The 17,385-nt window shown below is 39.0% G+C and overlaps 1 protein-coding gene across 1 annotated transcript in view; it reads left to right on the top strand.

The window, feature by feature from the left end:
- The window catches only part of Sugt1 (SGT1 homolog, MIS12 kinetochore complex assembly cochaperone), a 45,418-nt gene that overhangs the window by 5,887 nt on the left and 22,146 nt on the right, over positions 1-17,385 (top strand). The window contains exons 3-10 of the mRNA XM_055609661.1: positions 3,750-3,840; positions 5,925-5,994; positions 6,560-6,630; positions 9,990-10,043; positions 10,495-10,511; positions 14,444-14,475; positions 16,233-16,329; positions 17,105-17,212. Of these exons, the coding sequence (XP_055465636.1) occupies positions 3,750-3,840; positions 5,925-5,994; positions 6,560-6,630; positions 9,990-10,043; positions 10,495-10,511; positions 14,444-14,475; positions 16,233-16,329; positions 17,105-17,212 (540 nt within the window). The remainder of the gene's footprint in view (positions 1-3,749; positions 3,841-5,924; positions 5,995-6,559; positions 6,631-9,989; positions 10,044-10,494; positions 10,512-14,443; positions 14,476-16,232; positions 16,330-17,104; positions 17,213-17,385) is intronic.

Consider the following 17,385-nt stretch of genomic DNA (forward strand, 5'->3'; position numbering starts at 1 on the left):
ACTTTTGAATTTGATGCTCTTGACATCAGTATAATCTGTAATAACCTTTTCGGTCATAATCCTGTTTTCTTTTACCTTTCTTTTTTTCATTTTGAGACAAGATCTATATGTAGCCTGGGATATCCTGGTCTCAAGCTCAGAGATCCCTTGCCTCTGCCTCTGTACTGAGATTAAAGGTGTGTGCCACTATGCCTAGTTTATTTGCTATTTTCAAATTGTTTTTAAAATTAGGTATAAGATTTACTTAACCTACAGATTACACAACACTACAAAACATCAATACAGTGAGATGGTGAGAGTTGCTTGGAGTAAAATGAGCCGAGAGGTGCTGCTGTTTTGTGTAAGTACTGCTCTGGGACTTGACAGACCTGGATTTGGATCTAGTCTCTAAAGAAGCAAGAATGAATTTACTGTGCCCTTCTGGAAAGAGGATATTCTAGTCTAGTGCTTTTCAACCTTCCTAATGCTGTGACCCTTTAATACAGTTCCTCATGTTGTGGTGACAACCCAACCATGAAATTATTTTTGTTGCTACTTTATAACTGTAATTTTGCTACTGCAATGAATCGTAATGTAAATATTTGTGTTGTCCAGTGGTCTTAGGTGACCCCAGTAAAAGGGTCTGCGACCCATAGGTTGAGAATTGCTGTTGTAGTCAGATGAAGCAACAGGTTTTGAGGGACTTCTAGATGGTTGTGGTTGGGCATGAGCTGGGGGAAGAGTGACACAGTGTTAGCCAGAGCTGTACAGAGTCCTGCTAAGAGCCTTTTGGAAGGACCTAGATTTTTGCTTGGCATCAGCTGGACAGCCTTATGCAGAGAGACACAGTAAAGGGTTTTGAAGTTCTGGTTGTACTACATTAAAGGGTTTTGAAGTTCCTGGTTGTACTACATATTTAGTGCTTTTGAAGTCGTTGATTATAGGTATGTTTTGGTAGAATTTGTTAGTTTAATTTTTTTACAGATAAGGGTTTCATGTAACCCAGGTTGATATGGAATTTGCTGTGTAGCTGAGGATGACCTTGAATTGAACTCTCAGTACTGGGATTACAGGCATATGTCACCATATCCAGTTTTGTAGGTGCCTATGGTTGAATCCCAAGGCTTTGTACGTGTTAAGCAAGCACTCTAAGAACTTAAGCGATCACCCATCTTGGCTTTAGGTCTGTTTTGGTTATCTGGTATACATTGGTTTTGAGAATCATTAGAATTAAACAAAGTCAGTGGTGAGTGCCTGTTTAAATATAGCTTTTTATAACTACGATTGTATGGGTTCATTGAACAGAGAATCCGTCCTTTGTCTGCACTTGGCATTGGCCTTATTGACATGTGATGTTTTCTTGTGTTGTTAATTATAGAAGAATTTTGATTCAGAACATGGCTACTCTGGCAAGAGATCACATCCAAAGACCTTCTAGGTCTGTGTGATCCGGCTGGAATAAAAACATGCTTTTATTCCAAGAGACAGAGGCAAGCAGATCTTTGTTTTCTTTTTTTTAATTTAAATTTATTTTTAATTCTGGATTGTAGTACTCTCCCTCACCTCCTTCCAGTCCTATCCCACCTCCCACTTCCCCCCATTACCCTATCCTAGTCCTCAGAAAGGGGGAGCCCTCCTCCCCTATCAACTGACCCCAGCCTATCAATTCTCATCAGGACTGCCTGGATCCTCTTCTTCTGTGGCCTGGCAAGGCAGCCTGCCAGGGGAACTGATCAAAGAGTGGGTAGTGGAGTCCATGTCAGAGATAGCCCCTGCTCCCCTTTACTAGGGAACCCACAAGGGGACTGAGCTGCCTGTAGGCTACATATGGGTAGGGGATCTAGGTCCTCTCCATGCATGCTGCTTGGTTGGTGCATCAGTCTCTTCAGGGGCCCCTGGGCCAGATTTGTTGGCTCTGTTGGTCTCTTTGTGGAGCACCTGTGTTCCCCCTGCCCTGGGTTTTTCTATGCCCCCACTCTTCCATAAAATTCCCTGCATTCTGCCCAAAGCTCGGCTGTGAGTCTCAGCATCTGTTTCAATCCCTTGTTGGGAGGAGTTTTTCAGAGGACATCTATGGTACTTCCATCCTTTTCCCTCAGCAGATTCAAGTTCAAGGCCAGCCTAGTATAGAAAAATTTCAGGCAAAGAAGAAAAGTATAGGTCCAGGTGTGGTGGTACATGCCTTTAATCCCAAACAATGAAGGTAAAGTTAGTTTATAGAAGGAAGCACCCATGTTTGAAAGTGATATCTAATTGAATGGCAGAAAAAGTGAACAGGAAAGATTTAACAGAATAGGAATGTCCAATCTTCATGGGAAGAAAGAGGAAAGGGAAGTTACTTAAGGAGCAATGCAGAGAAGAGAGGAGGCAGTTTTACTGGGACAGTAATAGAGACAGGTTTGCAGAGAAAAATATAGGTGAAGACAGAACGAGCCAGAGAATGAGAAGGAGCCAGAATATTAGGGCTGATGTCTGGAGATTGAGGCCAAGCAGAGCAATTCAGGGGCTGAGAGAATAGCCAGATTGAATAAGTTAGCTGGGAGAGGAATTTGAGCCAGCCAGATGTGAGCTCAGAACAAGAGAGGGTGAGCTTATGAAGCAGTAAATCTTGGAGGATGAAAACATTCTAGGCTTAGGTTAGATTATGTAGAGGCTAGAAGCTTCCAGGGCTAGGCCTAGGTTAGCAGACAGAGGAAGTAATCCTCTGAGACAACAATTGAAACAGAAATAAAAGTTCTTTTTACAGTTAATGGTCCACGTGCTGCGTGAATGTTTCCCAGCGTAGTGAATGTTTTCATCTCCAATGCTAACTCTTAATCAGTAACCTATCCCGGCTTTGAGCAGAATGTTGTGATCTATTTTGGTTTTCTGGAATTGATAACTACCTAGGTAATTGTACATTCACTCCTGTTAACCTCCATAAACTATAGATTTAATTTCTAAGATGTTTTTTTGTTGTTGTTGTTGTCGTTTTGTTTTTAAAATTTTGTTTCTATTTGTTTTTTTTTTGTTTGTTTGTTTTTGCTTTTTGTTTTAGGTGTTTTGTTTTTTTGTTTTTTGATAGGGTTTCTCTGTGTAGCCTTTGGCTGTCCTGGACTCACTTTGTAGACCATTCTGGCCTCTCACAGAGATCCACCTACCTCTGCCTTCCCATGTGCTGGGATTACAGGCCTTGCACCATCTTGCCCAGCTGTTTCTACTTGTTTTTAAGTTGGATAGCTTTATATTTTCTTGGGTTTTTGTTGTTGTTGTTTGGTTTGGTTTGGTTTTTCAAGGCAGGGTTTCTTGTGTAACAGCCCTGGCTGTCCTGGAAGTCGCTCTGTAGCCCAGGCTGGCCTTGAACTCAAGAGAGCCACCTGCCTCTGCTTCCCAAGTGCTGGGGTTAAAGTCGTGTGCCGCCACTGGCCAGCTAGCTTTACATGTTCTAGGCTCCTCAAATTCTACCTGGTATTTGGGCCTTCTCCAAATGAGGAATTCTGAGCTTGTCTGTGTCTCATCAACAGAGTTCTGTAGAGTAAATGAGATCATAATAACTGCAATTTATTGAGCTCTTACAATGGACTAAGAACTGACTGCTTTCCATAAGTATTACATTTTGAGCCTGGTGAAGGGGAAGGAGGAAATAATGATTCTCTTTAAATGACAAGCTTTATAATTGTTTCCTTCTTATCTTCAATAGGTTATTTGATTTTAAGTTTTTTTTTTTTTTTAATGAGAATTTGATGGTTTTAAACATTATTTACTGATATTCCACATGTTTGTATTTGTAGGAGCTGACTAAAGCTTTGGAACAGAATCCAGATGACGCACAGTATTACTGTCAGAGAGCTTATTGTCACATTCTTCTTGGGAAATACTGTGGTAATGTTGAATTAAAGATTTTTTTTTTCTATGCCCACTCTAGCTTCCAAATAATTAGACAGAGACCTGTTACATTTCTATAATAAGCTTAAAGAGCTATAGCAGGGCAGATTCTCTACTCTAACCCAAATATGCTATCTTGGCCTACTTCCCAGCCACATGCCCTGCAGTCTTACCCTGACCACTCCTGCTCCATCTCTGTCCTCCTGGAGACTTTATTTTCCTTCCTCTCCTCCTCTTTCTCTCTTCTCTACTTGGATCCACCTCTCCTCCCTCCCCCACGAGATTGCAAGTCCTACCTTGATTCTCCTGCTTGCTCTTTATTAACCAATCTGAGATGATGGAGAACAATTTTTATACAGCATTGAGACAGGAGATTCTTCAATGATAATGACAATACTAGAATCTGTTAGCATTTAGCTTTCTGTCAGCTTCAGCAATTAACAACTGAATATACAGAGACCTTAATACAGTGTGTGAAGGTCACCTCTACATGGTAACTTTTCTTTCAAGCTGTCTTGTCATTTTATAGGTTACATATAAATTTTTCCCCAAGTCAGAATGTCAAAATGGAGTCTTTGTGAATGTGTGTGTGTGGATGTGTGCATGAGTGTGCATGTTCGTACACTTGCATAAGTGTGTGAAAGCCAAAGGAAAACTTTGGGTACACTCAGGAATGCTGTCAGTCTCTTTTAAGACAGCTCATGGGCCTAGAGTTAGGCTAGACTGCTAGCCAGTGAGCCCCAGGGGTAAGTCACCACACCTGGTGACTTCTTAATAGAGGTGCTGGGGATTGCCTTCTTCCCTGCTGAGTCATCTCCCCATCGCCATTTTGAGGATTTTTAGCATGGTTTTTCATGAGAAACATGCCGAGTGACATTGATTTAACAGATGTCTTTTCTACTGATCCCTTTTCTACAGGAGATGTCATTCATAGTGGCTGTATTCACTAATAAGTAATACTTTATTAATACAACATGTAAATCGTAATTCTTTTGGTAGCAATTTATAATAAAAAGGGATGTATTTAAGTTGTGTGACTTTAAAAAATTAAGTATCTGTGTGGGCAAAAATGTGCCCTTAAGTCAAATTATATAAATATTGTTAATGAGAAAAAGAGATGAAGCTGGGTGGTGGTGGCACATGCCTTTAATCCCAGGCCAGCCTTGTCTACAGAGAGAGTTCTGCACAGCCAAGACTACACAGAGAGACCCTCGCAAAAAAGAAAGAAAAGAAAAAGAGATGAGCTTTGGGACACAGCTTCATTTACTAAGGACAGATGAGCTTAAAAAAAAAAAAAGCTTAAGGGGTCTGGAAAGAGGCCTTAGCAGTTGAAAGAATGAATATTGCTCTTGACAGAGGACCTGAGTTCTGTTTTCAGCACCCGTGTTAGAGTGCACAGCTGCTGGTAACTCCAGCTCCAGTGGGACTGACATCCTTCTCTGGTTTCCCTGGGACCTGCACTCTGTGGACAGACAGACAGGCGCACACAATTTAAAAAGTACGTTTTTTGGGGGTTTGGTTTTGTTTTATTTTTAAAAAGGAAGCCAGATATTAGACCAAAAGGAAAATATGAAAGTAATACTTAAGCCAGGCATGGTGGTACACATCTGTAATCCCAGCACTTGGGGAGGCAGAAGCCATCGGATGTCTGATAGTTCAAGGCCAGCCTGGTCTACAAAGGGAGCCCAGGACAGCCAGTGCTACACAGAGAAACCCGATCTCAAAAAACCAAATAATAATAATAATACTTCAATTTTCTCTTGGATTGATTTCTCCTAATTTAAAACCATTTGGCCTTTCACCAATTTAAAAGGTTAAAAGTAGAGTACTAACTCATGTGTTTTACATTATTTATTTTATGTGTGTCTGTGTGCCACCTTTATGTGCCACAGAACATACATGGAGGGCAGAGGAGAACTTGAGGGAGTCCATTCTCATTCTGCCAGGTGAGTTCTGGGCAACGAGTTGAGGTTGTCACATTTAACAGCTGAACCCTTATGCTGACCTTGATTCAAATTTTGTGTGTAGTATGTGCTGGATCTGTAAATACCTGACTAGATAATCTTTTTATATATATATAGATGGTATCGCTGATGTAAAGAAGTCTCTTGAACTCAATCCAAATAATTCTACAGCTCTCCTAAGGAAAGGGTATGTATTGTGTTGGATTTGGACTATAGCTAGTGGGTGTTATTTCCTGAGTAATTTATTGTGAGCTATATTCATGTTGTAACCATGCGATACTAACTTAGTTACTATGTTAACTGAAGTATTGATATAGGTGTGTGATTTTAAAGTAGTGATGATTGAAATAGCTGCAAAGTGGATGAAACTGATGGATGCTCTCTGTCAGCAAAGCTGGATATCTGCATTTAATAATAAAGAAAAACTTAAGTTTATTTTGTATTTGTTAAGCGCTATTTATTATCACTGATAATAAACTGCCTGAACTGAGAAACCGATTCTTTTGCATAATTGTTTTGAAATAGATATCAATATATTTATACAGTTATAATCAGATTCCTCTGAACTGAGTATTAAAACTGAGTTTTAATGACCATTACACTAAAAGTTACAGTATATAAGAAAAAAAGTTCTGGCTTGTTAAATATATACTTGAAATAAATTTTCTTTCAGCATATAAAAGTAAAATATTTTATTTAGAAAGGAGGGTATTTTGTGTGTGTATTAACTTATCCTTAATGTTCTCACACAGGATATGTGAATACCATGAAAAAGACTATGCTTCTGCTTTAGAAACTTTTGCTGAAGGACAGAAATTAGATAGTAAGTATTAGAGTTACATTTTCATAATAAATAATACCTTCTAGATTGTAAATAGCATAGTTAAATTTTGTTGAAATCTCAGTGTCCCAGAAATCCAATACCCCTTTTCTTTTAACATCATTTTGTATTGATTTTAGAATTTGAATTCACTTAGAGTTTAACCTTACTTTAGCATTTAAATAAACTGCAGATAAGCTTTGCCATTAGAATCCAAAATTAGTGTCTGGGGAATGGGTTAGCTGTTAAAGCACGTATTGTGCAAGCAAGTGGACTGGAGTTTGGATCCCTAGGACCTTTCAATGTCAGGTGGGGCTGGTAGCTTGCCTGTAATTCCAGCCTTGGGTGGTTGGGGCAGAGGGTTTCTAGAGCAAATTGGCCATCTAGACTAGCCAAGTCAGTGAGCTCTGTGTTTAATTGAAAGATCTTGCCTCAAAGAATAGGTGGAAAAGCAGTTGAGAAAGATGCTGTGTGTGAATTAGGAACTGAGGGGAAGGGGGCGGTGAGCGGCGATGGAGCCGCAGAATTCCGGGAATCAGATTCCAGAGACCAGACTGAAAGGTGCAGATCTAACTTTATTGTCTAGTGTAGCCTTTAAATGATTGAAAGGCTAATCAGGCCATCTCATGCTAGCCTCAAGCACCAGTAACAATCAGTAGGTGGGTGCAACTATAAGGAAATGAGGGAAATCTGGGGTGAGGGGGCAAGGTCTCCTTAGGAGACTTCTGTAAAGAAGGTGGGAATAGTCACTGCCCTAGCGGATCCATTTTGAGGCTTCACTAGTGTGCTGGGAATCCCTAGTAGATCATCACTGTGTGCAGTTGATTGGGACCTTTCAGGGAGCCGTAGGAGTTGCAGATGCTTCACTCACATTTCGCCATGCCGTATGGGCTTCTAAAAGGCTTTCCTTGACATTCCCCACAATGCTGACATCACCTCAGACCTCTAAATATGCCCATACATGTTCTGGCATACCACACACACACACACACACACACACACAAAACAAAGAAAGGGAAAGGAAGGAAAGAAGACAAAAAATTCATGTAAACAATGAGTATGTTTTCTCTTCTAATTAATCTAGCTGTGGATTTCCCACCCCCATGTGTTCTTGTACATGAATATTTCTTGAGTGCATGTAGCAACAGACGTTAACCTTAGGTGACGTTGCTTAGGAACTGTCTTTGATTTTTGAGATGTGACCTGGGCTTGCTATATTAGGCTAAGCTGCCTTGCCAGCCAGCTGCCGGGATCTCCGTGTCTCTGCGTGTTCCCCAGTGCTGGGATTCCTAGCTCATACAATGACACCTGGCTTTTTACATGGGTCTTGGGGGGTCACATGGAGGTCCTTCTGATTGTAGGGCAAACACTTTCCAAGCTGAGTCATACCTCCAGAATCTGGCTGTGTTTCTGTTACTGAAAGAGTGAAAATTTAAATTGCTTTCTTGTTTTAAAGTAAGTTAATAGGGCTGGAGAGATGGCTCAGAGGTCAAGAGCTCTGGCTGTTCTTCCAGAGGACCCAGGTTTGATTCTCAGCATTGACATGGTAGCTCACAATTGTGTGTAGCCCCAGTTCCAGGAGATCCTGTACCCTGGCCTGTGAGGGCACCAGATAAAAACAAGGTGTACAGATATACTACAGGCAGATACTTGCATCATACGTAAATAATAAAATAAAAAGAATTTAAATGTTTGTTCATTTTAAGTTACTCAGATTGCTAAAAGATTTTGCCGCAGTGTCTTTTTATGAAGTAAATTATTACGCTTGAAAATCTTGTAAGATACAGAAGAAAATGGAAACTTTATTTTAAGACAGAGTCAAGTGTTTGAGCTCATTATGGAGCTGAGGATGACCTTGATCTTATGACTTTCCTGCCATTGCCTCTGGCCTGCTAGGAATGCTGGCAGGCACCACTATACTCAGCTTATATCTTAAAAAATTTTCTTGAGAGTATTATGCTTTTTCCAGGTTGCTGTGGTTTTAAGTGTGTATGAACATTTTCATAATGCCAGGATCTACTTACATAGAGAAATTATGAGAGCTAGATAACTGCTAAGAGGTAGATTAATCATGTATGAAATTATAAGAAACTTCCAAATTGTGTTAGTTTATCTTTTTCCTACGGTAGAAGTTACCACAGCAGTGGTTTTTAACTGGAAACAGCATTGCTCCGGGGGTGGGTGAGTGAGGAAGACTTTTGCCAGTGTCTGAAGAGGTTTTTGATTAGTCATGACCTAAGAAAGGGGCTCCTGATGAGTTTGTGTGTTGCGTCCTCTAGTGCACATGAGTGTTCCCACAGAGGAGTATCTGTGTTAATGAAGCTGACACACTCTGCCCCTAAAGTGCTGCATGTTTTCAAGTTTTACCCTGTAGTGCTTTATCACTGCTCTTTTGCTACTTGTTTTCTCAGAACTAAGGGGTTGTCCCCAACACGGAAATAGAAGCAATGACTTAGGAAGGGTAGATCTCAAGGTAGCAGTAGTCTTTAATTAAATTGTATATCCCAGTTTAGGCACATGAATTCTTTAGCTGTTCATTTAAGAAGTCAGAATATCGTTCTTTGTAAATGTAAAGAATCTTGTTCTCTAATTCTGTGATGGGAGGCATTCTGTATGCTGCACTTGCCTTGTCCCTTCTTCCTCTTGTATGGTAAAAGGCTTTTACTGGATGTGTGAATAATAGGTTATTTAAGACTAGTGTTTTAATACAATGGTTCCCTAGGAGAATACAGTGCATGCACACCTAACATTTTATAAGGCGTGAATAGATAAATTTTATAAATCAGACAATTTACAAAGTTGTATTTTCAGATTATTTAGTAAGCTTTTGATCATTTAATAGTTAACACCTTTTACTAGGCATACTAACTACTTAGCTATTGTGCTAGGTCTTCAGAGGTAAATGATTTGTTGATTCGTTCTCATTGTTCTCTAAATATGCAGCTCACTATGTTCATTTTCTCAATACCATGTAACTTGGAGATATAACATTTTCATAAGGTATGAAAATAGACAAAAATCTCAGGAAATTGTAGACAGTTGGTAGCTGCAGTTGTAGAGTTTTCTAGGATCAACGGATCAGTGGCAATCCATTATTACATTAGAGCATACGTACTTACCACTGTGGTTGCTGTAATCTCTGTTTGGGTAGGTAATATCTATTATATTGACTGCGGAATACACAGTGCTGCACTACTTTGGGCATAGGTGGCCAGTAACACCTTTTACTAGGCATACTTACTACTTAGCTATTGTGCTAGGTCTTCAGAGGTAAATGGTTTGTTGATTCGTTCTCATTGTTGAATTAATATGCTACATTGGGCACATTAGGGATTATATAGTAAGTTTTGTTGTTGTTCTAGGTGCAGATGCAAATTTTGCCATCTGGATTAAGAGGTGCCAAGAGATTCAGAATGGTAAGTATGTTTGTTAGGTAGGCTTGCATAGTCTTTTGTTTTAAAATAAACAGTTCAAGATTTTTGGTTTAAACAGAAATTTTATCTTTAATCTTTATTGGTTCTGAAGATCAAACCTGTGGCCTTGTACATGCTGCGCAAATGGTTGTTCTGCCACTAAGTTACACTCTAGCCCCGGGAATAGACTGTTCCCGATTGGCCCTTGTTTTCAGGCTTGTGTTAGTCAGAAAAATTGATAGCTTTGCCAAGATATTATGTTATTACCAGTTAAAAGATGATCAAGGAATCTAAAAGAGTAACCCCTGAATCCAAAATGGAAACAGTTCTCTTCATTTTAAATATATAAAGAATTAGCTTTCTTGATTGATGTGTTTGCTATAGAAATCGTGTCTGTAGCTTTGCCTGTACACATTCTGTTATCTGAAAATGCTTTCTATTCTGTGTTTTATAGGATCTGAATCTGAAGCGGTAAGTCCTCTCATCCCTTACGGTTTATTTAGTTACGTTAAACTTAATGAATCAAATATATTTAAGCAAGTGCTTGGGAATGAGCTCTTATAAATATTAAACAATTTCATTTAAATATTAGTTATCTGAAATCATTTTGTTGAAGTAAAAGCTACAGATTTATTAGTGTTTAATTTAAGCTGACTGTATTTAGTATCATCAAAATGATTATTTCCTATCTTTTTTTTTTTTTTTTTTTTTTTTTTTTTTTTTACCAGTATCTACACCTATTAAGTTAAATAGGTGCCATCATGTAGAGCTTTTTTACAGTAGGCTGAAAGTAAATTGCTTCTGTTTGGTTAATTCTTAATGTTTGTTAATAGTTAAGGATTTTCATGTCCAAAACATTGTTACAAATTACAGTGCCAAAGCTGCAGAGCTGGCTTAGTAGTTAAAAGCACTTGCTGCTCTTCTAGAGGACTCAGGTTCAGTTCCCAGTATCTTCATCAGGTGGCTCACAACCACCTGTAAATCTAGTAGTTCCAGGATATTTGACATCTGTTCTCAGGAGGTGAACAGTTATGCAGGCACACGTAACAGAAATAGAATATGAATAAATCTTTTTAAAAAACTATGGTGAAATTGTAAGGAAAAGTAACTTAAAATATTTGATGAATTTTGAAAATTTCTTTTATGGGTATGACTGTTTTGCTGTGTGTATACATGTGTACCATATATGTGTGTGGTACCTGTGGGAGTCAGAAGAGGGCATCAGATCTTTGGATCTGGAGTTGGCATATGGTTGTGAGCTGCCATGTGGGTGCTGGGTCCTTTGGAAGAGCAGCCAGTGTATTTAACTGCTGAGCCATCTCTCTAACCTCAGGGTCAACTTAATTTTTCATCAGTTTAGACTTTTATATTATAGAGCTACTGTTTTAGCAGTAGTTGTCACATACATAGTCAAGAAAAAAAAATCACAATGAGTTGGGAAGTGTGTGTTTAGTCTGTTATTTTTGTGAGATGCTCATTCAGTTTTAGATTTATTTATTTATTTATTTATTTTACATGTGTGAGTGCTCTGTCTTCATGTACACCTGCAGGCCAGAAGAGGACATCAGATCCCTGTATAGATGGTTGTGAGCCACCATGTGGGTTGCTGGGAATTGAAATCAGGTTGTCTGGAAGAATAGACAGTGCTCTTAACCGCTGAGCCATCTCTCCAGCCACTCTTCATTCATCTGTTAAAGATTTCCAGGAGGACAGTGGTGTCCCACATCTTTAATTCTAGCAGCACTTGGGAGGCAGAGGCAGGCAGATACCTGATAGCCAAGGCTACACAGAAAAACCTTGTCTTGAAAAACCAAAACCAAACCCAAACAAACAAGAACCTCAACGACAACTAAACAAATGATCATCAACAACAAAAACTGCAGCTAACAGAGCTGATCTTCTTCAGACAGATTTCTAGGGAGCATTTGGCATTGCATATATATAGGGAAAATTTAAATAGCTTCCAGAATTGAAGGCCTGTTCAACCATCTCCACATCCATACTTGCCCTTTATTCCTAGGTGACTGGGTGTAAATGAATTTATTGGAGAGGTCTTTACAGGTTGACTTTGTAACTTACCTGCTAATACAGTTTTCTGTTCAGACTTTGGAATATTTGAGGTCGAGTCTAGGTTTGTGAATGGGCCAGGCCTTTGTAAGGGCTGTGAACTAAGGAAAGCAATTTAATTGAAGAAAGGTTTGTTCTGGCTCATTTTCTTAAAGAGATCAGAAAACGGAAGATGGGGAGCAGACTGGGCACCCAGTACAACTTTCAAAGGCATTTATCCCCAGTGACATCTTTCTTCCAGACAGGCCCTACCTCTTTTGGGATACATAACCTTTGGGATCTGGAGATACTTTATATATAAACTGTAAAAGGCTGCAAACAACAGACATTTGGATACTAAAACCCTATTTGTCCAGTAATAAAGGATATATAGCTTTAGTGCATTCTGTCATGTTGTGGCTTGGTCGGTAGGTCAGAAGATCGGTCTGTCTGTCTGCCTATCTATCAATCTATCATATATATATGATAGGGTTTTTGAGACAGGATTTCTCTGTGCAGCCTTGGCTGTACTGGACTAGCTTTGTAGTCCAGGCTGACCTCAAACTCACAGATATCTGCTTGCCTCTGCTTCTCTGAGTGCTGGAATGACAGACATGTACCATTGTCTGGCTGGTAGTCTATATTTTAAGATTTTTTTTATGTGCCTGAGTGTTTTTCCTAAATGTACAAGTATGTACACTACATGAGTGTCTGGTACCCTCAGAGGCCAGATGGATATCCTGGAACTGGAATTAAAGATGGTTGTGAGCTGTGTGTTGGCGCTGTAAACTGAACCCGGGTCTTCTGGAGAGTAGCCAGTTCTCTTAACTGCTGAGCCATCTTTTAGCCCTGACAGTCTAGTTTTGTCCTGGTTCCAGCTTAAATTGTAATTGTTCTAGTCATTGTCTGCACTTGTTTCTTGTGAACTAACACTGAAGAGTAATTCCAAGTTGGCTTCACAACTCAAGAATAGTATTGCTTACAGAACCAAAAAATCTGGGCCTGGGGGTCTTTCCTGAGACTGATACTCTAACCAAGGACCACTCATGGAGATGGCCTGGAACCCCTGCACAGATATAGACCATGGCAGCTCAGTATCCAAGAGGGTTACATAGTAATGGGAAGAGGGACTGCCTCTGACATAATCTGACTGGCCTGCTCTTTGATCACCAGTTTTGATGAGAACTGATAAGCTAGGGTCAGATAGAAGGGGAGGGATTCCTCCCCTATCAGTGGACTTGGAGAGGAGCTTGGGAGGAGATGAGGGTGGGAGGGAATGAGGGAGGGGGTATAGCTGGGATACAAAATGAATAAACTAATATAAAAAATTTAAATTAAAAAAGAAATGGTATTGCTTACTTCTTCGGTCGCTTCCATTTTCATTTAAGGACAAGTTAGGGGCAACCCATGACTCAGGGCGTCTTCTTTACCTTTATATAGCCTTGATTAATGAATATATAGTTTCAGGGTGTGATTTAGGTAAGACTCATTTTGCTGGTTGGGAATGGTGTCTCATCCTTATAATTCCAGTACTTAGGAGGCAGAGGCAGGAGGATCAGGAATTTAGCCAGCCTAGGCTGTGAGAGAGAATTGCAAGAAATAAGAATCATTTTTACCTTATGGTGAGGCTATATTGCAGAGGTACCTTAAACAGTAAAATGTTCTTCTGAAGCTAACCCTTGAAATGATCATTTACAGTTTCTAGAGCAGTGTTTGATAGTTGTGATTTATCCTGATAGATATCTATCCTTTATATATATATATAGATTTATCCTTTATATATATATAGATAGATAGATTATATATATATATAATATATATTATATATATCCTGATTTATCCTTTATATATATAGATAGATAGATTTTATATATATATTATATATATATTAAAATCCATCTTTTTAAATGATCTTTTAAAATGATTTTTCTTTCTTGAGATAGTCTCATGTAACCTGGGCTGGTCTTGAACTTGCCTTGTCGCTGAGGATGAACTTTAACTCCTGTTCCTCCTGACTCTACCTCCCAAGTGCTAGGATTATAGGTGTGTACTGCCAAAAATGTTCCTCAGAATGTTAACCTGATCAGTTTTTAAGTTCTGCGTCTTAATACTGGCTCTCCTACATAAGTCAGTTTTTCCTGTCATACTTGAGGAAAGTTTTGTTTGTTGTTGCAGGCTCACTGTGTACGTGAGGCTGGCTTGTAACCCCACTCCTCCTCCCAAGCAGCCTGCCAAGTGTTGAGGTTATAACTTTGTGCTTTTTCCATATTAAAGAACTGTAGGCCTTAGTTAATAATACATGAGTTTTTAACTAAACTAACATGTAAAATTTTTCTCTTTCAACTTGCCAAAACCAGTCTGCATCTCAGAGGACTCAGTCAAAAATCAAGTAAGTGTTTCTTATAAAGCAGTGTGTGGTAAATGTGCTTAAAGAGGAGAAAATTCTGGTTTCACAGAAGGCTGCCCCTTAACTGAGATTTTAAATATTTTCTAATTTAAAAATTGTGTTACGGTCCTTGGAAAATTTTAACTTTAACGCTGTCTACTAATTAGTATTAACATTTAAATGAATTCAAATAACTGTTATCTCTAAACTTGCTTAGCTTGGTTCTGTATTATGTTGCCTGTAAAGTTGATACTCATATATGTAAAGAAATAGTAGGCTACACAGAATTGAAATTTGCCATGCTACTGGTGTGTGTGTGTGTGTGTGCTTGTGTGCGTGTGTGCGAGCACATGAATGACAGAGAGGTGCTGAGGACTGAACCAGCAAAGGCCTCATGCATCCCATGCAAATGTCATGTAGATGAGCTCTATCCTCTGCCCTTTTCCTGCGTCTTAAATTTGGATCAGTTTTTCTTAGGAATGTTGTCTGTGAGTTCGCTTAGTATTGTAGTTACAGTAATGAATGAAAAACAAGGTTTTGACTGTAGCTTAGTCAATAAAGTGCTTGCCTTGCAAACTTGAGGATCTGAGTTTGGATTCCTGTCACCCACATAAAAACAGACAAACAGACTGGTCATGGTAGCACACATCTGCAATCCTTGTACTGAGTAGATAGAGAGAGATGGATCCCTGGAGCTTCCTGGCCAGCCAGCTTGATTAGACGTCTGGTAAACTCCAAGTTCAGTAAGAAACTCCTGTTTCAAAAAATGAGGTAGGAAACAAGACACCCCATTCACTGATCAATATGCATAACATACATACACTTGTTCACATGCATACATGCACACAGCAGACACACAAATTATTCACTAGCCATGTAAACAACTTGTATTCTTAAGACTATAACGGAAACACAAGATGGTTTGATATAGAATTTTGGACTATTGCTGAGTTGTGAAGCTGTTTGCTGAGACTCTGGAATTGCATTTCTCTAATCAAGATGCTTTTATTTTAATCTAAGAAGGTGAGAGGCAGTTCAGAACAGTTCATTAAGTATATTGTGAAGCAGGCACTTTCTCTTCTTAGAAATATAATAGTGCAGGATAATCAGCTTTGCCTGCTGTGAGATTATAGTCTAGTCCAGTCTGGAGGTGAGTGGCCACATTTTTTTCATTGTGAGAGGACATGTAGAATACATCTCTTTAGACACGCTGTCTTCCCTCATAACTTGAATTAAAGGGAACGATATATAATGTGTTGGCACTGTGGGAGAGCTATGTAATTTGTACTCATTTGTCTTTGTCCTCCTTGTATTTGCTCCCATTTTCAGTGAGCAGAGCTTAAGAGTGTTGATACAGGTTGACCAGTGTCAGCTGTATCAATGCTGCTGATTGATTCAGAAGCTTCATCTTAGCTAGCATTCTCAAAAATCTGATTTTAAGAGTTAAAAGGTAACGGTGTTTATCTTAGCATTAGGTGTAAAGATAGTGTTGGGGTACCTATAACTGGTAGCCATTAAATCTTCATCTTCTGCTTGGCTTAAGCACAGCAGTTTTAGGAAAGTGGGGATTTGCTGCACCTGCTGGAAAGGTTTGATGTCAGCTACCTAGAGTGCTCTATCAGTACTGGTGATACTAGTTATTTACAGTTGCTTTGTCATTTTCTTCCTCAAGGTGATGCTCTTGCTGCTTATCAGACTATTAATTTGTCAAGCAACTTTAAGAGAATAAAAAAATTATATTAAGATATTTCTTTAAATAGGTATGACTGGTATCAAACAGAATCTCAAGTAATCATTACGCTTATGATCAAGAATGTTCAGAAGAATGATGTAAATGTGGAATTTTCAGAAAAAGAGGTAACTAGTCTTTGAACCTTACATTATATAGATGTTTAATACTGTTTGTAAGTTTAGTATATTGCAGAACAACTTATGCCAGGCTAGTAGATAAATTCGTTTTCTTCTTGAGATAATATGGAAAATACTAAATGAATTAGAAGCATTGCTTTTCATTTGAAATGTTTTAAAATTTGGGCTAAGAACATGTATGCCGTAGGCTGCCTTTAGATGTGCTTGCTTGTACTTGATTTGAGATAGGGTCTTGCTCTGTAGCTAGGGCTGGTCTAGCACCTGTTGTAATTCTGCCTCTGGAGTACATGTCACTGTGCACTCTCTTACTTAGGCCAGCATTCCTGGCTTGTATGTACATGCTCTGTTAAAAAGCTATATGCTATGTAAACTTTGTTCTTGTGTGTTATACTTTCTTGATTTGAATGTTAAGTATATGTAATTAGATCAGTAGTTAATACTGTGCAACATTATTTCCTGCCATTTGGTTCTGTATATGAGGATTCAAATGAAAGATAAAATGTGAAGAAAAAAATATTCTTTTGAAGTGCCTACACTTGACATTGTAGAGCCTGGTGAGGCAGACCATCTGAGTTCAGTCCCAGGGCTTCATACGGGGGAGAGGGAGAGAGAGCAGACTCCTGAAACCTGTCATGTGACAACCCCCCCATACATATGATTTCTATGTAGAACCCTTAATTTGTAACATTGCCTAAATTTGTATTTATATTAAATGCTTAGTCTTCTAGATATTTACAAAGTACAACCAACTTGTTTTCCTTAGTTGTCTGCTGTGGTGAAACTTCCTTCTGGAGAAGATTACAGTTTGAAACTGAGGTTGCTTCACCCCATAATACCAGAGCAGAGCACATTTAAAGTACTTTCAACAAAGGTAAGCAAGCTGAAAAATTGCAACATGAAAAAGGTACCGTCTGCAAAACAAATACTGGTAGACAAAATTATAAAATTATGATCGGCTCATTGCCTCTATCCCAGAGTGTTAGGGATGAAACCCAGAGCTCTGTGTGCACTAGGCAAGCACTCTGCCGTGAGTCTACATCCCAG

The sequence above is a fragment of the Psammomys obesus genome, unplaced genomic scaffold (genome assembly GCF_907164565.1).
Source record: "Psammomys obesus unplaced genomic scaffold, mPsaObe1.curated_primary_1811, whole genome shotgun sequence".
Lineage (NCBI taxonomy): Eukaryota > Metazoa > Chordata > Mammalia > Rodentia > Muridae > Psammomys > Psammomys obesus.